This window comes from Brienomyrus brachyistius, chromosome 14 (genome assembly GCF_023856365.1).
Source record: "Brienomyrus brachyistius isolate T26 chromosome 14, BBRACH_0.4, whole genome shotgun sequence".
In the NCBI taxonomy this organism is placed as follows: Eukaryota; Metazoa; Chordata; class Actinopteri; order Osteoglossiformes; family Mormyridae; genus Brienomyrus; species Brienomyrus brachyistius.
This window is the reverse complement of record NC_064546.1, coordinates 2,569,250-2,591,619: the sequence shown is the minus strand read 5'-3', so window position 1 is coordinate 2,591,619 and position 22,370 is coordinate 2,569,250. Positions and strand designations below refer to the sequence as shown.

At 44.8% G+C, this 22,370-nt stretch overlaps 2 protein-coding genes across 6 annotated transcripts in view; one reads left to right on the top strand and one right to left on the bottom strand.

The window, feature by feature from the left end:
- Nucleotides 1–15,213, top strand: part of LOC125707317 (brain-enriched guanylate kinase-associated protein) — a 48,109-nt gene extending 32,896 nt beyond the window's left edge. Inside the window, exons 5-7 of the mRNA XM_048974370.1 lie at nt 2,693–2,800; nt 4,501–4,584; nt 7,805–15,213. Coding sequence (XP_048830327.1) covers nt 2,693–2,800; nt 4,501–4,584; nt 7,805–9,202 — 1,590 coding nt within the window. The 3' untranslated portion in view covers nt 9,203–15,213. The remainder of the gene's footprint in view (nt 1–2,692; nt 2,801–4,500; nt 4,585–7,804) is intronic.
- The window catches only part of wdr25 (WD repeat domain 25), a 30,526-nt gene continuing 17,696 nt past the window's right edge, over nt 9,541–22,370 (bottom strand). For 3 of the 5 annotated variants that reach the window (XM_048974371.1, XM_048974374.1, XM_048974375.1), the window contains 7 exons: nt 20,895–21,042; nt 14,521–14,651; nt 13,550–13,720; nt 13,200–13,340; nt 12,035–12,841; nt 11,204–11,269; nt 9,541–10,502 (listed from right to left, as the gene is read on the bottom strand). In XM_048974371.1, the coding sequence (XP_048830328.1) occupies nt 12,620–12,841; nt 13,200–13,340; nt 13,550–13,720; nt 14,521–14,651; nt 20,895–21,042 (813 nt within the window). In that variant the 3' untranslated portion in view covers nt 9,541–10,502; nt 11,204–11,269; nt 12,035–12,619. Of the gene's footprint in view, nt 10,503–11,203; nt 11,270–11,937; nt 12,842–13,199; nt 13,341–13,549; nt 13,721–14,520; nt 14,652–20,894; nt 21,043–22,370 lie in introns of all 5 variants that reach the window. The other 2 variants (XM_048974372.1, XM_048974373.1) reach the window with 2 other exon arrangements.

The window sequence follows — 22,370 nt, the reverse complement described above, 5'->3', positions numbered from 1 at the left end:
TCTCATGCCTCAATAACCTCCTAGAAATTAGTGCTTGATGGAAAATTACACATGTATTCAATCAGCTGAATCACTGAAAACTTTTCTTAGTTCGTTACGTATCGTGCATAAGGAGTGCTGGAGCTTTTGATTGAACTGAACTCCTTGATGTGCTGATTCCAGTCTATCCAGCGACGTTGAGCATTAACCCGATAATGAAGCAGGGCAGCCATCTTGGAAAGGCATTTGTTAATCACGGCTCTAATATGTCTGCCCCCGCAGGGTGTTGCTGATGTCACATTATCATGAAAAAGGCCACTCCGGGCCCGGATTGTTTGTCCCCCTCCCCTCTTCAGAAAGGGTTGTAATCCGTCCAGTTGCGGCTGTTCCCAGGCAGACATTGTGCACTGCTCACCGAATAACCCACAGAAATATCTCTGCGCTTGGGTTGTGCTGGAGTTTTATTGCTGCTGGCAAGTACCAGCTGAACGGTCTGCATTTTTTTAACTTATATTTTGGGTAAATCCTGATAACCTTGAGAAGCTGCCTAGTTGGCATTTTTTGTAAATAAATTAATAAAGTAATGGTTTTTGGGTCACACTATACTTGAGGGTATGCAAATAATGTAGTAGTATACTGTTGCTTGTATATTAATTAACCAAAAGCTAATTGTTAGTTACAAACTGATGTCATGTTTGTTCATCATTAATGAATCATCCTACAACTTTTATCCCAAGCAGTTACTATATTTGTTGCTATACAGTATCTGTTAATTCTGCAAATCCTAGTGAACTACTGAAGGAACAAGTATTGAATAACACAAGTGAAATACTAATCTCATGTTTGTTCATCATTAATGAACCATGACACATCTTTCATCTTAAGTAGCGACCATATTCGTTCCTGATGTGTTCTTCAGCAATAACTGAGTTACTATGTATTTGTGTACCCTCAAGTAAAGTATTACTGATTTTTTGTTATAAAACCAATAAATGTCAACATATTTATTGAATTAAGCAAGTGTTCCAAGACTGTCTGTGAACACTGTGTTTTTTATGTTCCATAAATTTTGAAATAACGTTACCTGTACTGAATCAGGTATTTTAACCAGTAATCTCCTTGGATTGGTCGTGGTGGTTTGTTGCATTTGGTAAATAGGATGCAGTGTTCGGAGGATGGTGGTCAGCCTCTAATTAATGATTCGAAGGAGGAGTCACAGACTGACCTGTGATGAAAAATGCATGTGTGACTTACATGGAAGCAAAGTCCTGGGCTTATGTTAGTTAAACTGCCCTCGAACCAAACCGAAAATGACAAACTGGAGCAATAATGTGCAAAAGAGTCTCGAAAACTGTTTAGGGTGCTTGTGCATTAAAAGGCTTCGCGGGGAAAGAAAATGCAGCTGGATGTTTATATTAAAACAATAATTCTCCAAGTCCTGCCCTGACAGGGCCATTTTGGGTGATGGATATATTGTTTTCACGTTTACAGCAGGGCTTCTCCCTCAGTGCATTTTTGCAAATGACTTTCATAAACAAGCGACGGCACGGAGGGGCATCTCTGCGTCTTCTTCCATTCAGAGGACCGAGGGCCGCTGCCAGGCGACGCCGTTATGACCTGTGATCACACGCGTCACCATCAGTGCGTCGGGCAGGTGGCGGGTCCTGACATTTCACGGCTCTTCCCTTCTTACTGTTGGACTCTGTTGTGTATCGGGGACCATATGGCTAATGCTGGCGGGGTCATCTGCTCTGCTGCTATTAAGCCCCTTTTTTGGCCACTGTCTTCAGGTGCAATGTCTCAGGTTGCTGCTGTGTGCAAGGGTAATAAATCTGAATGATAACCACTAGACACGCTGACCATAGACAGGTCCGGGCTGCTTACAGAGCTCACCTTTTTATTTTAATCCCTTGGTGGACCATAGCTGGTTTGTCTGTAATAGCCAAAGCTCTGCTGTTAAAATCCCAGGCTGTAAGCATTGAACGACTGTCCATTATAACGGTGGGATGGCTTGCGATGATGTTGCTGGCAGTACAGTGTGGGTTTTAAATACCCTCTCCAAAAAAACTAAAAATACCAAAAAAATCATCTCTATTTCATTGATTTGGGGTAGTCTGATGGAAGTGTGGTTTGAAGTAGATTACACCTCCACGCTTGTGGGATGCTGTTACGGTGCACAAGGGGCGGCCAGCACGAAATGCGAAGGAGTGAGGAGGCTCTGGGGGTCGGTGCCAAGTTATTGGTTACAGTTGTGTTTATGAAAGTAACCACACAGCCACAACCATAGCCACAAGTAACCACATAGCCATAGTCATAGCCACAATCCTCAAATGACAGGGCAATAGCCATTTCCTTTGTAAATGTATAGATCTAGCGGTAAAAAGACAAATATTCTGCCAGAACCATTCTTTGTCCTTTAGAGGAACTTTCAGTAAGTTATTCAGCACTTGGACTCAGTAGTTAGCATGTTGGAGCATTTATTTTAAACATTTCTTTCCCTTGTGAAGTTGTTGAGATTAAATTGAATGTATAACCTGTTTATTTCTTGGCTCCCTCTAGACCATTTGCAAGTATTTATATAAATATTCTTGGGAAAATAAACCTTCCTGTTTCTCAGCCCTAGTAGTTTGTTTTTTACTGGTTTGATCAATGATACTGTCCGAAACATTTATTTTTAACTGTAACTCTTCCCTCTTTGCCATGTTTGTTTCAGTCTAAGCACCATGAAGAGGAGAAGAGAGCCCTGAGTCGGGAGATTATCGTCCTCAACAATCACCTTATGGAGGCAAAGATCACCATCGAGAAACTCAGAGAAGACAATGTAAGGAAACCTCGAGGCCTTCAGCCAGTTCCCAGTATACTGAGGTGTACCTGCTTGCACCTGCTGACCGACTCGTGTGTGTCCCCGGAGAGGGTGTGCTCTTACTAGGGTTTTGTAATGATGCACATATTTTTTTCCTGAACCTGAGTATTGGAGGTTGGCTTGCTATTATCACTTTAGCGTATTATCATTGACCTTGGGTTTGAGGTAAAGGCGCTAAAATACATGTCATTGAAATGATACCTTTCAGTTTCTTTAAATTCTACAGTAACATTTTATGACTTTGCTGTTAACGTGTAATATATCGGGAAGGGAGGCCATGCAGGCTCCAGCCGCTCAGGCAGCATTGCTGTAGTGATGTGCCCATCATCTGCCGTGTATGACATCGGACTCTTTCTGGAGTGCTGAATCAGTGATTACACTTTACCCTGTAGATGTCTTCTGTCTGCTTGGGTCGAGCAGATTGAGTTAGGTAAACCTGCAGGGAATGTGCCTGCAGATGCAGAATCCTTTCTGTGTCGAACCTTCCGGAACACCATGCACGTCGCTCGGCTTGTACGATCAGTAGCTGTAGAAGTGCAGCATACTCCAAATTATCCTGAACGCCGGATGGTACAAACACCGTTGCTGCAGACCAGCTGATTATGCATAAAATACACAGAGCCTTATTGCTTTATCAGTTCAGCAGCAAATGTCAGTTCTGAGACGCAAGAGAAGCTGGATCAGAGAGACAGGGATCCACTTCTGTAAGAAGCGATTGGAAATTCTGCTCTGAACAGCGGATGGTGGTGGAATAAATGAAAGGCTCATCAAACAATAACAGGATAAACAGCCATTACTGGGAGTTTAACGAGCTCTTAGCAGATCTTGGAAGGGGAGGATCTTTACCCTAACCCCATAATTGAATCAGCAGTGACTGTGACACTAGAAACCCTCATTATAAAACAAAATGTCCCTTGTAACAATTTTTTTTTGTTTTGCAGAGCATTACAGTTGGTAATGGTGCATTTGGGAGCAAAAAGAGCAAACTCCTTCACTGCTGATGATGTATTGGATTCCATGCTGCATGCCAGTAGTACCAGAACCGTCTTTCATAACTGCAACTCATTTGCTGTGGTAACAGATAGTGATGGAGAATGCTTGGCTGGGTTATGGGCAGTGTTGCGGTTCAGTGGCCCTGTGCCTCTGATCGGAAAGGCGCTGGTTTGAGCCCGGCCTCAGCTCAGCTGTGGGTCCTTGAGCGAGGCCCTTAACCCCCAGCTCTCTGGGCGCCGCTACGGGTGACTGTGCCTTGTGACCAGCTTGCTCCCCCTGCAGAGAGCAAGTTGGGGGAGGCGTAAAGAGAATTTCCCCACGGAGATCAATAAAAAGTATCAGGGGCAACCATTTTCGTAAAGGTGTAATAGAGGACGAGTAAAATTTAATGTTGGTGACAGTAATGTTAGCCTGACAGTTTAAGGATGGAACATGATAGATGCTGTTGACTCCTCATTTTAATGCCGTGTTTGTGATATCTGTTCTTTTCTGGTCACCTTCAGAAAATATATTAATATTTTATCAAGGTAAAATGGCTACCATGCCACTAAGATGAGCATGCTTGCCAAAGAAGCCAGTCATCTTTTGTGTACAGGACAACCTAGTCGCGCTGTCTCTGGCCGGAATTGCTCCTTTGAAGCTGCTGAACCTTCTCGCTCCCACAGGACCTGTACAGAAAGGACTGCAACCTGGCCGCCCAGCTCCTCCGCTGCTCCAATTCCCACTACAGAGCCCACAAGCTGTCGGAGGTGAGCCGCATTTCGAATGCCTCTGTCAGATGCAGCTGGGTGCCTTCACCTTCATGTCTGTCTGCATTTTAGTGCCGTGAACAACAACAAAGCAATGAGGTGCTTCAGGGCTCCAGAGGGTATCTTTCCCAGAAATCGAGAAGCGTGGTAAAGCTATTCTTTAATCAGCTTCTGGTTTGAGGTTCTGCAATTGTTTTCTGGATGCCAGAAATTCACAATACATGAGAACTGGAAAATGCCTTTATAGCATCTGGCCTTTATATTGCTCTGACAATTCATGTGTTTGGCATGATTTATATGACTTCCTTTCCTTCCCAGTCTGTGTGGTATGGATCATTCAAGCTGTCAGCTCTCCAGCCAGGGGGGCAGCACAAATGTGTGATGAGTTTGCGACATGAAGCCAGGAGCCCGGCTGTTTCTATCGCATCCCGTCACGTTACGCGCACATATTTTTACAGATGCGCTGTGGAGCGGGCAGTCCGGCTCCTACAGAGCACATTTATTTGTCCATATAAAACCTTCCCTTGAGCCCGGAGCAGCACACTCATTGCCAGCATGCTGACAGCATAATACATCTGCCTGACAAATGGCTGCTGATGAAGAGCTGTCCTCAGCTGAGGTAGGGCTCACTGGAGGTTCGAGAGGGTATGCCTGAAGGTAGAGGGGGACTTCCACACTAAATCCACAAACTGGAATCCCCTGCCTCCGTCGTAGGCAGTGCCCAGGCAGCAGCATGCGCAGCACGGTATTCTGGGAGATTCCTACGTCACAGATATACTGCTGAGCTTCAGGTGACCAGCAGTAACAGCTCTTCTTGTATTGTTTCTTGTTGCGTTAGCAGATGGCAGCAGTGAGTCCCTGGACCATCCCTGCCATTTGTTGTCATCACTTTTGTGGGGTTGATAATGAGCCTTACAAGAGCAGGATCATGAATGAAGTATTCAAGGCCATCTGTTTATAGACAGAACATTTAAATGGATTATTAATGGGAGTCAGTTAAGGAAAGCATTTACAGAAAGAAAATATTGGTATTAGTTACTTCTGTCAATTTTGCAGTTTTCCTGCAGTTTCTCTGCCATTGTGTTCAGATGATATATATGTGTGGTTTTTTTGCTTCTAACGTGTGGCTGTGTAATACCAAGAAATTCCCAAACAAACAGCACTTCTCTGGCAGGGACCTGCCCTACAAAGATCCACACAACCACATAGCCCCATCGAAAAGAGATGATTCAAATACAAATCATGCTTACTGGTGTTACACTGGAAAAATGCATGGTGTTGCCTGCATATACAATGCATGTGGTTCTTGATTACCTCTCACACAACGTAAATCTCACCAACTTCGGATACATTATTACAGTAATTTAGCAGATGCTTTAGTCCAAATCAATGTCCAAGTGAGGATCAGAGAGCAGAGTGTCTGGAGCATCTGGGGTCAAGGGCCCAACAGTAATATACAGGGGTTGGACAACGAAAATGAAATACCTAGTTTCAGACCATGATAATTTATTAATATGGTATAGGGTCTACTTCTGCAGCAATATACAGAATCTGTTCACCTTGAAAATGACAGCTACAAGTCCTGCACATTGGCCAGAGGGATTTTAAGCCAATCCTCTTGCAGAATAGTGGCCAGGTCCCTACATGATGTGATACTAGTGCAGGAAAATGCTTCCTGACTTGCTCCTCCAAAACACCCTAAAATAGTTCATTAATATTCAGATGTGGTAACTCTGCAGACCATGGGAGATGTTCAACTTCACTCATGTTCATCAAACCAGTTACCAGTCTTGCTGTGTGTATTGGTGCAATACCATCCTTATACATGGCAACACCTTCAGGGTACAATGTTTGAACCACTCTGTGAACATAGTCTTCCAGAATGGTTCGGTAGTCCTTGGCAGTGACGTGCCCATTTAGAACATGTAGTGGGCCATGATAGTGGAGCCCAAACCATCACTGATCCACCCCAGTGCTGCACTCTGGGTATGCAACAGTCCAGGTAGTACACCTCTTTGGGGCTTTTCCGCACCGTAACTCTTCCAGATATGGAAAAAGACAGGTGGACTCATCAGAGAAAAATGCATTTTTCACACTTTCCACAGCCCAAGATTTGCTCTGGAGGCACCATTGAAACCAACATTAGGCATTGGCATGAGTGTCCAAAGGTTTGGCTATTGCAGCCTGACCATGAATATTGACCCTGTGCAGCTCCCGACGAAGTGTTGGTGGAAACAGGGGAGTTGAGGTGCATTTATTTATGCAGTGTGTTTGGCAGCTGTGGTTTTATGTTTTTGGGATACACTCTGGGTTAGTACTGAGACATCCCCTTCAGACAGATTCCTCTTGCACCCAGTTACTCCTGTTGGATGTGGTCCCTCCTCAGTGGTGGTATGCCGACATTACCCTGGATACTGTCGCTCTTGATACACTACCAAGACTTGCTGTCCTGGTCACAGACGCCCAGCGAGACACGGACGAACAATTTGTCCTCTTCTGAACTCTGATATGTTTCCTATTATGTTTTGTGGATTGCAGTATTTTATGTACAGCTGTGCTATTGCTCTGCTAATTCAGCCTTCACACTGTGCTCTTACTGAGTGAAGACTGGCCACCAGGCTGCGCATATATAGGTGTGAAACCTCAAACACTATTGGCAAGTGTGTGTTTTATTATCAGAGCCCTGTAAGTACTGTAAGCTATGATATTTGAACGCACAAACTTCTAGTCTAGATATGGATCCATAACCTAATGTGGTCACACCATCCTCATGTCCCCCACTTTCTGCAGAGCTACTGAAGTTAAAATGGGGAGTACTCAGCCCACCATGCTTCCTTCAGTACTAATACCAGTAGAAGGTTCAAAGAAAGAAAGAAAAACACGGCTGTGTATGGAATGGGCGAGGTCAAAAATCCTACCTTCAGGTCTCTTGGCTCTTACAGTGGATGGTGATTGAATAAATCTACATTGCATTACATTTAATCTAGTGGATGTTTTTATCAAAAAAGATTACCACAACCACAGGACTTGAACCGGCACCAGACACAGAATCCTAACCAGAGAGTGACCTTTTTCCATCAGAAACAGCACATGTACCACTGTGAGCATCAATGTCATATATTCCTGTCTTGCTGTAGAAATATTCGTGCTGACATGTCAGGTTAAATGTGACTTGTCCCCTTACCTTATTCTGCTTCTTGCTGTCTCCTGTTCCATACAGCTGCCATCTGAATTTCAGGAGCGGGTCAGCATACACATGGAGAAACACGGCTGTGGGGTGACCTTGGCTCTGCGTCACTCTCCTTACACAGACTCTGTGCCTACGGCGGTCATTGCCAAGGTACTGGAGAAGCCAGAACCGGGCACCAGCTGCCCAGGCTCTCAATCCCCAAGTCCTCAGCACCAGGGCCCAGACTTCCTGCCCAACAGCATGGGCAGCAGCGAACGCCTTCAGCGCCGTCTGGCGTACAAGTCCTCAGACCTGTACTGCAGTGACACGGCCCTCTACTGCCCAGAAGAGCGCAGACGGGAGCGCCGGCAGAGTGTTGACCTTCATGGGCAAGAGACTAGCCTCTTCCAAGCCCAAAACTCTACTGACAGCAACCCTGAGGAGGAAGCCTTCCACTCTGGGTTTTCGCACCACGAGGCGTCCTTTGCGGAGTTCGCCACTGGATCGCTGCAGGCCTCCAGCTCCTACTCCAGTTTCAGCGCAGCGTCTGATGAGAAGGGCCATGCCCTCAGCAGCACGCTTTCCTCGTCGCAGCAGGCCCTCTACATGGACTGGCGTGATGGTGACTATGAGCATAAGAGCACCTCTTCCTACGAGAAGGAGAGCCCCGGGTTTCCCAAGTCGCACAGCTTCCAGCACATGGCCCACGGCCCGCAGGACGACGGCTCGCCCGGCTATGTCCGTACTGCATCCGCATGCTTCAGCGAGCCCTACCACTCGACCCGCCTGCCGACCTCACACAGCATGGGATCCTCTGCCCAGCTCTACCGAGACAGTCACGGCAGAATCCATGTCCAGAATCCAGAGGAGGAGCTCAGCGGGCGATGGAGGCAGCTGAGCGTAGAGGACCTAAATGCGTACTCCTACCGCAACCCAGGCCGCATCTCGCCATACAGCTTCTCTGAGCAGCACTTTGTCATGGGCCCCAGCAAGATCAAACTGGGACCACTGTACAGCAGCTTTCAAGAGGGGGACGACGCCTACCACAGCCGTATCTTGGGCCGTTGTTTTGTAGCCTCACCCAGTCCCAGCCCCAGCCCTGAGCACATTCACGGCTCAAGGAAGCCAGACAAGCCGCCCATGTATCGGGCCAAGGACGACAGCCAAGAGTCAGAGCGCAGCCTCTTCCACTCAGGGAGCTCCAAAGACAAGGACAGCACAGCCGGGAGCATGAAGAAGGAGTATGTGGATGTGAGTCCCAACAGTTCTGCAGAGTCCTTGCATCGAAGTCCTCCAGAGCCTTCGGACCTGCAGCACTACCAGATGGACCGGCAGAGCCCCAGCCTACAGCGGTCGGCATCCCCACAGTACCAAAAATTTGCAAGCACAGGACTCTGCAGGAAGGACAGTCTCACCAAGGCACAGCTTTATGGTACGCTACTGAACTGACGAGCAGAGGTCGATGGCATAAGCTGGCACTTGGTCACCCTTTAATCCAGGAGCTGCTAGGACAAGACATGGTTCTGTGGGCCAGTACAGGTAGTGTCCAGACATGCAACACAGGCAGGTTTTTAAGATTTATGGCATGATATGTATTTATTTTTGAAAGTACATTGGTTCGGATGCACAGAGTGATTCAGAGACTTGGCAGATATTTTTAATATTATTCATTAGTGATATGTAAATATATGAAGCAGATAACACATGGTACACTTAAGGTTTAATGCCAGAGTGGGTTTTTGTTGGCAAAACTACTGTGAGTAGCTGTCAGTCTCTCACTTTGGTCATTCAGATTTAACACATTTTGTCCTTTTATTAAGTGAAGTAATTGTATAAAGCAATAACAGTTACAATGACATTAGCCAAACTAGACAGGACAATAGGAAAGGACACAGCTGGCAAACACAAGATACAAGGCAGCTTTGAAAATGACTGTTAATTTATTAGTATGTGTGCATGACTTATATGTTGAAATGTATGGTAGGGATGTGCTTACTGTTTCCCAATGCCCCTCAAATGACCAGACAGGGTCCTGGATGGAGGGGCCCGCCACACTGTTCGGTACGTGTATGTAAGCTCCCATCTGAGCAGCCCGCTTATGGGAACTCGAAAGATGCCTTGATAAATCATTCATAGAAGTGGGGCGACGCGGCAGCTGATGCTGCTGTAACCAGCCTTACCCGAATTCCGTCAAACATGGGCAGCTCCTTCGTGCTGCATCACCTGGCTGGAGGGGAACGCCACATTGGCCTGGTGTATTAATTAGTAGGGGATTAGCTAGTTAAGGGGCTTTATCTTGGCTTAGTTGACTCACTTCACAAACTCCCTGGTACATTTTGCCTTAATTTTCATTAGTTGGAGTAGCCAGTATTGCTCCAGCTGACAGTGGTGTAAGTATATGATTACAGTCTTGGTTAGAAGTGTGTTTTTAGACTGGCCAGGGTCCTCATATTCTGTGAGGCACATTTATGGCAGCAGGGGGTGGTGGAGGTACATGGGCCATGGTAATCCTACCAAAATTAGGTACTTGCTCTGACAGTTCCTTTCACTGTGTTGTTTACTCCTGCAATGCCTTTTCCATGACACCTAGATCGCCCTTACAGTTCTCCAGACAGGGCCACGTTTCTAATGTCCTGATCTCATACTGCTGCCTTGCGGGTGACTGGACTGGTCAGCTGCTAATGCGACCGACGTCATCAGCAGGAGAGTGGACAGCACCAGATTTCTGTAGCTCCTCAAGGGGTCTGTTCTGTCCAGGTAGAAAAAAAAATACCGTCAACAACCAAGGAAAGCCTGAAACAGGAGAGGTAACATGTTTGTCAAATTTGTGTTGTAGATATTAAATAATCAGCTCAATTTTAATTCTCTTGCTACGATGTTCTTTAATTTAACCTTAATTATATTCTGTCCTTTTCTACCTCAGAATCCATTCAGAATTTTCCATGGGACTAGAGGTCAGCCGTTTGTACTACCGTTGCAATGCATGTTTCTATAGGTCAGTTGTATATTTAATTGATAAAGAACAATGACAGACACTCTAGAGCTTAAATACACTTAAGGCTTTAGTGACTTTAGTTTGTCATTACAGCATTTGAGCAGATAGTTGACATGCTTAGAAGTTAAATGTTAAGTAAAATCTGTAATACCGGAGTTGCAGTGGTGTCAAAAGTATCTTTCTGTTATGTTCCCTGTATCTGTAAATATAGTATGGAGTACAGCTGAACTTGGGGGTGGGGGCATGTTACATTTCTTGAAATAACACCAGACATCCTCCCATATGACTCTGGTGCCACATCAACCTTGAAGCCTCCTCCGTTTTTCACATGCAGTCTAAGTGATGAAGGAGGGAATTACTTCCAGATTTACTACATTCAAGCTTCCTTATCATACAAGGACAGAAAGCAGAATGTTCTCTCTGGTCTTTGCATTCCAGCCATTTCCTTGTCTTACTTGTCAGCAGGCTCTTTTGGCTGCTCAGCATGTAACTGAAGTTGACGATTCTATGGTGAGTCAAGCCTAAAAAAACAAACAAACAGGAGAGCCAGTTGATTCGTTCCACAATTAGGTCAGTGTCTGCATATGGCAGATATGCCTGCATATTCATTATTTTTGATAAACTTACAAAGGCATCACAATTTACCCTTTGAAATGTTAATTAACAAAGCTTGCTTTGATCTTATTCAATGTAACGTGCCTTGACTACTTTTATATGTTAGAGCACTGGGCTAAGACAATTTTCGAAAAAGTCCTTTGAAAGTTACCTTTTAACATAGTTCTGTTTGTCATGCTCCATATACTGTAAAGTGTCTTTCACGTGTTAAGGGAATGCACAACTATTCAATCTTTGCCAAAATGTACAACTCCTGATGCACATTGGTTAGACTTCTGAATACAGAAGTTGCTGGCTGCATGTATAGGTTTTTTTGAAAGCTATTGCATTGCTGAAAATTTGACTTTAATTAATGTAACTTTTTTTAAATTTAATATATTAGTAACTTGGTAAATACAGTTATTCTTGCCTTTTTTTTCCTGGTATCATACAATGATCCAATTAAGGATATTGCTCAAACTTCTTTTCATTTTCCCATTTGGTTATTTCCTCTCCAAAAAACATTTTGCGTCAATTGTATTGCATACAATGGACAATCACTATTAGCGCTAAATATAAGCTACAGCTGACTAACCTGAACAACTCTGTGGGTAGGAGGTTTGCCCCAGGAATCTATGGCTTCTTAGCCTAACGCAGCTACTGACACGGGAGCCATGTTCTCTCTCACTTACTGGGAGGGCCATATTCCCCAGAATGTCGGCAGCCGGCCCCATGGAAGGAATGGTGAGGCTGGCTGGCTGGCTTTCAGATACCCAGCGTGGTGGTGTCATCCAATGGTGCAGGTCCCATTTTCAGGAGGTGAAGAGCCTTCGCTCTCTGCAGAGGCATCTCGTGTGCTGCCAAGCACCTGGATAGCCCTACTGATCGGAGCAGATGAAAGGGAGAGGGCTCTGCTGTTCCACTAGAGCCTGCCGTGCCCATCTGGATAAACCAGCAGGTGGGTGGGTGGGGGGGGCTCAGGGCAGACAGGCAGCTCTCCAGCCGAAAGCAGAACCTCTGGGTCAAAATGAAGATGGACACAAGCAGGGGAATTGACTTACAGCTCCAGGATTTCAAACTTCAAGTGTTGTTCAGGAGATTTGACAGTGCAAGGCCGTGCTGAACAGTCGGAGTTGCCAGGGGTGGAGCGTGTGAAGCAAAGCTGGTTTCTGAAACGTGCTTTGAGATAAAGCATAGTAATTGTGGAAGAAGGTACCTGGTTCTGCGGGCCAGCAGATCTTGTGTATCCCCTCCCAGCCCCGCCCCCACCACGCATGTCAGTGCCAGATACAGAGCTCCCCGCCCCAGTCACAGGAGGCTATGACAGCGGGCAGGACAGGGTGCATGGTGGCACACACACAGGCCTGCTGATGTGCATGTAGGAGCCGTAGCTGCCGGGAGCTCTGCTGGTCGTAGAAGTGGAGTGACCCACTGGAGCTGCCCGACAGCAGCACCGTCCCATCAGCTGAGAATTCACACCCCACGGCATAGCCCTCCACCTAGGATAGGGAGAAATTAGCTGCAGGACACTGGACAATGACAATAACAGCGTCTACTGTACAAGTTCAATGTAATCAAGTAAGAAATTTATATTTAAATAAACTTCATAATACTGTATGTTTTGTACAGAAGGTCGGTATTTAAGAGAAATCAGAGGGTTTTGGGGTTTAAAATTTCTTTCCAGGTTGCATTATCCAGTATATGCATAAGGCACAGCAGTCAGAAATAATTTAAAGCACCCCTTAATGCCAGCTTTAATTGATATGGGCCACTGTTGCAAAAGAGCTTTTTCAAATTTCACATTTAACGAGCAGGTGTTCTAACAAACGGTCCGGCATGGCCCTGAACCAGACCCACCCTGTGTCCTTCGTAGCGCTTCCTCTTGTTCATTCTGTATGGCCTCCGTGTAGAAAACAGTGCCATGTAGTTGCCGTTGGTCTGTGCTACAAACTCATCTCCCTGGGGGTGAAGAGCCATACTGGGGCAGGTGTAGCGCTCCTACAAGCATTATGGGACAACAGAAGGAAAAGTGTTTCCCCCATAAACTGCCGTAAGACAAGGACAACACCCATTTCCTGTTAATGTCATTGACCCACACTGTACTTCACAGTCAAATATGTTTAGTTTAGTGAGAACATAATGACAATGAAGGGTGATGGGCTTTAGCTCTATGACAAACAGCATATGAAACCGTGCCACCTGCTTACATGGAAGATCTGATTGGAGACCTTGGCGGTGGTCTGGAAATCCCACGCGATGAGAGTGCGATCGGCTGAGTCCCGGCTGACAGAGTCGCTGCTTGTCACAAACTCTTTTCCCCCTGGCAGGAACAAGATGGCCAGAGTCTGCTGGATCCCAGCCTGGTAGCTTCTAACCACCTGGAGTGACAGAACACGCTGATGCTCAGTCTCTCTCAATCCCTCCTTTTTACACTTTTGCCTAGCAACATGACTTCCTGCTAGAGTAAATTAAATCCGTATTCAAATGGTCAAAAGCAGGACATTTTTAATAATTAAGCATCTGACTAAACTATTTTGTTTCTTTCTTGGTACTTATGTTCTGCTTCAGATCAAAATTTTAAGGTCAAAAGTTATTGACGGAGGATTCAAGGGTTTTATTTGTCAAATGCAAGGGGGTCACCCGTCCATCCATCCATTTTCCAAACCGCTTATCCTTCTGGGTCGCAGGGGGTCCGGAGCCTATCCTGGAAGCAATGGGCACGAGGCATGGAGCAACCCAGGACAGGGGGCCAGCCCATCACAGGGCACACTCACACACCATTCACTCACACATGCACACCTATGGGCAAATTAGCAAGTCCAATTAGCCTCAGCATGTTTTTGGAACCGGAGTGGGAAACCGGAGTACCTGGAGGAAACCCCACGACGACATGGGGAGAACATGCAAACTCCACACACATGCGACCCAGGCGGAGACTCGAACCTGGGTCCCAGAGGTGTGAGGCAACAGTGCTAACCACTGCACCACCATGTAGCCCCTGCAAGGTGGTCACCTCCACTATAATCACTTCAAGGTCAGAAGAGTGGTGATTCCCAGTGGCTGCTGTTAGGCATAACTAAACCTCCATGCCCCCTAGCAGTAGAACAGAGGTACTCCAAGTCAAATAATAACCAGAAACAGAAACATGATGGCAGATGGAGCCAAGATGGGGACTGACCTTGCAGGTCCTGATGTCCCAAGCCTTGACTTCTGGGCTGAAGCCTCCACACAGAAAAATATTGGGGTCGCTGGGCTGCACAGTCAAACAGGTCACTTTAAACTGGTTCCCCACTTTAACCACCACCTGGCCTGGGGACACACAGTTGGCACATTTACAGATAATGGGAAACACAATCTATCACATGGGTAATTAGCGACTCCCCACGTGGCTATATATCATGGGGACAGGAATTCATCACACACTATGTGAACAGAAGAATAATGTGCACCGCACCAAGATTTAATTAATAAAAAAAAAACACTATTTTGACATATGCTTTCCATTTAAGTGCTGACCTGCCAGAAAAATAACAGCTGCAAAACCAGGGAGACAGCATTGCGGTTTATTGCTCACAAAAGGAAGTGAATCCTGCTACCAAAGAAGGCTTCATATGTGAGTTTCTCACTGCTGACAATTTCCCAACTGGCTTAAAAACTTGACAAGCATCTCAGAGTAATTAACAAGCAACTTTTCATGCTTTCATATACAAAGAAACACTTTTGAAACTGAAAACTGAAGTTCAGCATTAACCCATCCAGGTACGATGCGGGGATACACCCTGAATGGGTGCATATCTGACAAACCGCACTCAAGGCTATCATTGTAGTCTTCAATCATCCAATGATGAATAAAGGTATTTACTGAAACTTGGATAGTGTTGCTATGGTTTCTAAGTTCCTGAAAACCACACATCCATCCATCTCCACATCACCATGGACAACCTTAAATGACACTCAACCACGGTTTATTACTAAAGTTGCACCCTAAAACACCTGCTTGACTTCCTGTGTATGACTTTGAGGACAAGAGGATCTTTCCAGGGATGGGGGAATACCTCTTTCTTGGGAATTACTGTGCCAAATCACATTACTCCTCTCAAATCTAGACTTACTGATGCCAGATCCTGCCACGGAATTAAATTGCGACAGTCATTTGAAAACCAGACTGCAGTGACATGCAGACTGACAGCTGTATTTACAGCCCTGTGCCCTGTAATTCTGGGACAAACTGACAGCTTCCCGCCCGCTTAATTGGCATACAGACACACTGCATCCCTGTGTCTCCTATTACCAGAGGAGGAGCCTCACCAGTGGTGATAAAGATGTGGTAACTCGTCCTCTCAGACAGACGGCTTATTCTGTGATGATGACTGTCACTGGTACTAAAGACACAAAGCGAGTAAAAACAAAACCACTGAGAAACCTGCCATGAAAAGACTGAGTGCACAGTTTATGATAAAACTGGCAGGCTATACCACATTTGTCATGGCTATATACAACACAGCTGGTTACAAAACTTGCAGGTAAGCAGACTGCACAATTCTGGGTAAAATATGAATTGTATTTTTTTTTCCTTTCCACGCAGAATCAAGATTGCGATTTTCTTTCACGATTCTTGAGCAATATGTTATTACTATTGTTATGCATTACACAATGTCTTTATGAAGATGAAACAATATGCAGAGATGGATGATGCAAGTCAGTTAACATATTGCTAACAATTTATATTCAAGTTCGATATTCATTAAGAATCAAGATACTAGTATCAGTCCAATGCATCAAGCTCAACAGATATTTAAAGTTTCTCTCTAAAGTTAGCAGCGCCAGAGCTAAAGACACAACTGAAATAAAGGAAACAATTACACTGAACAATCAACCATTTTTCATAGGACGAGATTTAATTGGCTCATTCACCACTTATTCATTTCAATTTGTATAGTGCATTTTCACATTGCATTGTCTCAAAGCGCTTTACATTTTCCCTGCCCAAAGCCCCCAGTGAGAAAGCCAGAGGCGACAGTAGCAAGGATAAAATCCCTAGAAAGAAGAAACCTTACAAGAGGTCTCAAAGTACTAGCCTGCAACATCTTTATTATTGATTATTAAATCTGGCCCTCAGATCGACCTTTTGTTTTCCCACAGGATAACAAAAGATGTAATGTCATTCCATTAATTTCCGCCAGTTTTTTGCTGCCTTGCAAGAATTTGCTGCTGTAGCTGAAATCTTCAGTTATGTCTGTCGGTTTTTGCTACTTCGCCAAAACAACAAAAAGTTAACAAAATAACAAAAAACAACAAAAGTTTTGCAGCTTTGAATGGACAACGACAGCTTTGAATGGACATTTGTATAAGGATTTATGCAATCAAAGTAACTACTTCAAATAAAGGCTGCATTTTTTACACACACAGTTTTATGTTGCCAGAAACCGTTACCTACAGTTTTCAGTGGCAGGGGCATTCTATAGATTTCAGACCCCTTGGAAGCATTTCACATTGGGCCCCCCTATCCAGACCAATCCAGGTATGTTCCAAATTTTTTTAGGGTCCACGTCAACAGCCAAGGGTAGAAAAAAAATTCCGACATTGTAGACATGTGATATGATATTGGTTTATGCATGTGCTGTAGCAGAACCCCGGCAAGTTCCATTGCCGGCAAGCAATTTAGCCCTAGAATGAGATCGCATGGGGGTATGAATTTATGTGTTTAAAAATGTAAACAATTTTTCTGACCATTTCCTTTGTAGGTAGTATTTTGTTGTTAATTTTAAAGAGGTAAACTAATCCTACAAAAATTTTTATATATATACATAACAAATATGTTTAACATCTTAACTAACGGGGACAGCAAAAGCAACGAGTGTCGAGGGCAGCGGCCCACATTAACTCTGTATCCGTTATCCGTTATTACAGTATCGATTGCCCTGTAATTTAACAACATGCCTCTTTGGGCCACTTTTCATTCCGACACTTTCATCGTGCCCTTGTAAGATCTACACAAATTAAGAAAATAATCAGGCTCCAGTAAACGGCCTCTGAGGGCAAGTGGGCTCTGTCCACTTAGAGTAAACCCCGCCCCTCCAGGCCTGATGGCTGACACTGTCCTCATTTAAAAGAGCGAATTCATGCTGAGGGAAGTCAGTCACTGTTGAATGCTGGCATATTAAAAAGATGGCCGAAGACCCGCAGGCCTTTGCCCATTTCTGCGGCTAATTTATGGATGGTGGTATTTGGGTTTCTGAGCAGGCAGATGTGATGGATGATCTCCAGGCGCTGAGGCACTGCACCAAACCTCTGGCCAAGGCTCACAGTAACAGAAAAGCCAGCAGAACGTCTATTATATCAGCTGGAGCAACACCAGAAAACCCTTCCCATTTAACAGCTTCTCTCTTTTCATATCAGGTTTGTGTTTTTATCTTGCATGCATAAGTGGCACAAAAAAAATTTAAAAATTAAATGAGCCGAGTATGATTCCTTCAAAAACAAGTGTTTTGGGTGTTGCTTAATTGCAGAAACTGAACACCCTCTCTCCAAGTAGCAGCAGAGCTGATGAGCTGTGCCGTTTTCCCTAAGAGAGCAGCAAGCACAAAAACAAACAGCCATCATAGTTTATCCATCTGTCCTCACTGCAGACAAAACGAATTTGTACTTTGAGCCAAATGTACAGTATGTCGACACATTCCCTGCGCAATGAAATGTCCCCCTCCCAATCATTACAACTGATCTGAAAAAATAACTAAGTCTTAACAGTTGCAAATACAAGTGACAATTTGGAACGCGATTCATTTTGCTAATGCTCTAAAATGCTGAATTAGACATAGCGATATGCAGCAAAACTGCATGCATTATAAAACACATTCTGAGCAGCTCCTTTCATACGCTCAGTTGGTTTGGGAAAGAGGAGATTACAGGTTGGCAGGCAGTGCTACTCCAGTATTAATATGGATTGTTACTTACTGAAGGCAGTGGGGTGGTCAACGACTAGTTAAAAAGCCAGAGGGAAGCACATTGGCAATCCTGCAGTGAAAGAGGGTGATCGCTCGGCCCATGACAGAATGTAACAGCGCCCGCCGTTTGTCCAAACACACAGCTATCGTTCAAAGGCATCGGATTATCAGCAGAATTAAACTGGCTTCAGCACCAAGGCCTGACCCCCATCTGATAATGAGGTAAGACCAGGCAGCCTTCACACTTGCTTGTGCATAAATGTGTCTCAGCATAACACAAATTGTTTTTTGCGTCGTGGGATGGGGCAGGGTGGCAATCTGTCACCTAGATCCTCAGCTAATGTTTTGGGAGAAGATGAAGAATCAGCCCCCTTGCATAATTAATAACCCTCTTCACTTTTTAATTAAGAAACTTAATTAGCTTAGCTAAGGGGAACGAGATAAGGAGCACAGTGCTTTTTGCTGCTGGCTCCACTCTTTCTCCTGTCTTTTGATCCACAAGAAAAGCCACAAAGAGACACTGGGCAGAATGTAATGAAAGCAACATCCCGGAGAACATGTTTATTTCTGCCTAATTACACACGAAACACTGTGCTGTGGGGCAAGACGCGTTTGAGCTATGGTGTCTTACAGCGAGATGCGGCTGAGCTAAGGTGTCTTACAGCGAGATGCGGCTGAGCTACCTGTGTCTTACAGCACAGCTGCATATTCCTATCAAGATACAACCAAGAAAAAAAAAGACCGTCAGTGTCATGACAATTACGACACAATATCTACACGGCAGTCAGGATGTTATCAGGATCCTACGCCAACTCTGGCAGGTATACACTGGATAGTTTCAGCTTCATTTATATTGTCAATTACTGTGCTGATGGAAACATTTAAAAAAAAAAAAGTGTGTCCAATAATTACCAAGTAATTATGAACATGAACATTTAGATGAATACATGTCCCTAAAAAGCTGTTAAGTCCTGTTTGGTAACCAACAGCATATTAAACCTTTCAAACTGGAAAAAGAAACGGAGAAATCCATCAGGTGGTATGACAGTGAGATTCTGTAGAGGACGTTGTTTGGCCTTCCATTAGCTAGTACAGCTCTTTAGCGTTACGGCACATTAGCAAAACACCCAAAACACTTGTTTTTGAGGGAATCACACTCAGCTCATTTAATTTTTTTTTGTGTGTGTCTCTTTTACGCTGCACATGTGGGACAAAAACACAAACCAGATATGAAAAGAGAGAAGCTGTCAATAGGCACTAGAGCATTATGGCACATTAGCCTGCTCTGTAGTCAGCATAAAGTCTGTGCGCTTGGCCGCGTGCTACAGTCAGGACAGCAGTACTACAGTGCTGCAGGTACTGCATTTGACTCGACATAACAAATAACAAACAAAGGTTATATTCCAAACACTGCAGGCCGTGCAGCACCGGCCTCCAGTTGGCAGACCAGGCTCCGCACACACAGTGGGACTCAGAGCACGGCAGAGGACCTACGTTCGGAGACGGAGAGGCCGATGCACAGAGCGGCCAGGGCTGCTCAGCTCCTGAGGTCCCCTGAGTGTCGCGGCACTGATTACACACTTATCACCGCGCAAGCAGAGCAAACGCTCATATCGACTGTGGCTCCCCAGGAGGAGTGCACTCTGCCTCGCACTCCACTGCTTTGACACCACGAAACAAAAGAGGAGATGGACGGGGTGGTGCTCTGCCGTGCCGAGGCCATGCCCATGTTTGCCAGAGGAAAGGCGGAGCGGGGCGCAGCGCTCCTTACCGACATTTAATCAAGGAGCTGCTGGTGTGGCAGGGGCACTAATTGGAGTTGGGGAGGGCAGGTTCCTCTACATCAGGCACCAGAACCACCCAAGTATTAAGAGCCTGGCAAAGTAAATACACCCTGGTCACATGCTGATAGCTGTCTGCATGTCAGGCGGAGATGGAGAGAAGCTGACCCCCTGATGCACATGGTAGCAGAAAGGAGCCCCACAAGCTCTGAACATCCTGACTACATTATGCAAGACCAAAGGAAGTGAGAGGAGCCCACGGACATGGCGACCCGCTGCTTTTATTTGCTGTGTGTATCACTCATTCAGGGATTGTCATCCCAGTTGCTAGTGCTGCTGCCTACTGTGTGTGTGTGGGTGGTCCCCCACTCCCTAGCCAATCACCGGTTTGTGAATTTCCTAATGCTGCCTCCACCTTCCCAAAACTCTGCTCTGTGGCTGTCTGACCTAAACCCCAGAGGGCTCCATAAAGATACCGCCATGTTTCCCATGGGGCGCAAAGGCGTAATGGGCGCACACTCAAGGCACATAAACACACCTTCCATAAAGTCCAAAGACAGGCAAGACCGGCCTTCAACAACCCTAACAGTCAAAGGGCCAATATGCAAAAGTAACCTGGTGTGGTATCAGAATTTCAAACAGGAAACATCCCAGTGCCCCCAAGGCCTTTTTCAACATTATACTTTTTGAAACAACCATTGAGTATCTTTATAATATTTTTGCAATATAGTTAAGTACAGGACAACTATCATTTTCATTATATTAAATATAATTGAAAACAAATAAATTAAACATCAAAATATGACAGCTGCAGGCCCAAAGCTCACCTGTCTCCACATCTGTCACGATGGCCGAGTTGTCAAAGGAGCCTGTCAGGAAGCGTCTTCCGCAGGGCATCCAACTGGCATCACGCACAGCCCCACTGTGGGTGGAGCTGGTAAACAGGCACCGCCCACTGCCTGCACCATCCCAAACCTGACACACAGATAGGGACACACATCAGCTCAGTCATCATCTATACTGAAAACCATTGTTGTGCAAAGTCATTTTTGGTCACAATATGCCAGTATTTCATTACTTCTTGTAAAGTTATTGCAGCAATATACTTATACAAAGCACAGACACTGGGCCTCATTCACCATCTGGTTTAAGAAGAAATTTCTTTTTAAAACCCACTTACACAGATTTCACGAAAATTGACAATCATTTTTTTCTTATTTAGGTGATGTGTTTTAGCTAAGAACAGAATCTACACATGTTCTAGAGCACAATACAGTGATCCTCCGTCTATCGCGGAAGTCACGTTCCAGACCCATTAGCGACAGGTGAAAATCTGCGATATAGAAAGGCCATATAAACATTTTTTTTATAGTTTAAGTCTTAAATCGTAGGGCTTAAAAACAAAACGAAAAGTTCACAAAAAGTTTGCTTACAACAATCGGGCCCCAAGCAAGATACGTGATACGCAGAGAACTGCGAATTTTAATAATGAAAACTTTAATCATTATTATTTAAGAATAGCAATTACATGCTTAAAATGAGTGATAACACCCCAGGCTTTTTTGTGTTATTTCAAATCCTCTGCTGATGCCCCTAAAAATGACAGCTTGTTTGCCATTCACGTCCTACAGCAGTACCTACACTTCAGATCTATTGCAGTTCTTCTTATATTTGGTGACTTTCTTTATGTTTGGTGCTCCACACTGTTGAGGTTTTCATTTGGGCCTTCACATCGACTCCTTTTCTTCTTAAATTGTCTGTGTGATTTCTGTGTGCACAGAACAGTGCAGTCTCACGACCTTTTATGGAGACTGACGAGATGTTTACCTGTACTAATTAGGAGCAACTATCGTGCACTTTTAATTTGTCAGGATGATGGGATTCATCATTATAAAAACACATTTGCGAACAATTCAGCAACCACGTTCTGAATCTGACAGTCTTACAACCTTTTTAAGACCTTTGACTAGAAAAAATCTTAAAGAGGAAAAAAAATAACTTTAAATAATAATGGTGAATGAGACTCATTTTCTAAAACTGCATAATATTTAGACAGCTAGGAAGTCGGGTGAAGTATCCTGCTCGAGGGTGATCTCCAAGTAACATACTCTAAAGTACTCTGCTCTTGTGTTCCCAGCATCGAAGGTGGCTGTATATTTCAGGAGACTGGGAGAGCAGGGTTTCATATTGAGAACGGTTCCGCAGCCCTTTCTCAAACATTTCATGTTGAAGCCAGAAGATTCATACATTTCAGTTGAGTGGAAGCCTGTACGTACTTGTTCCCAATTACTGAATGAATCTTT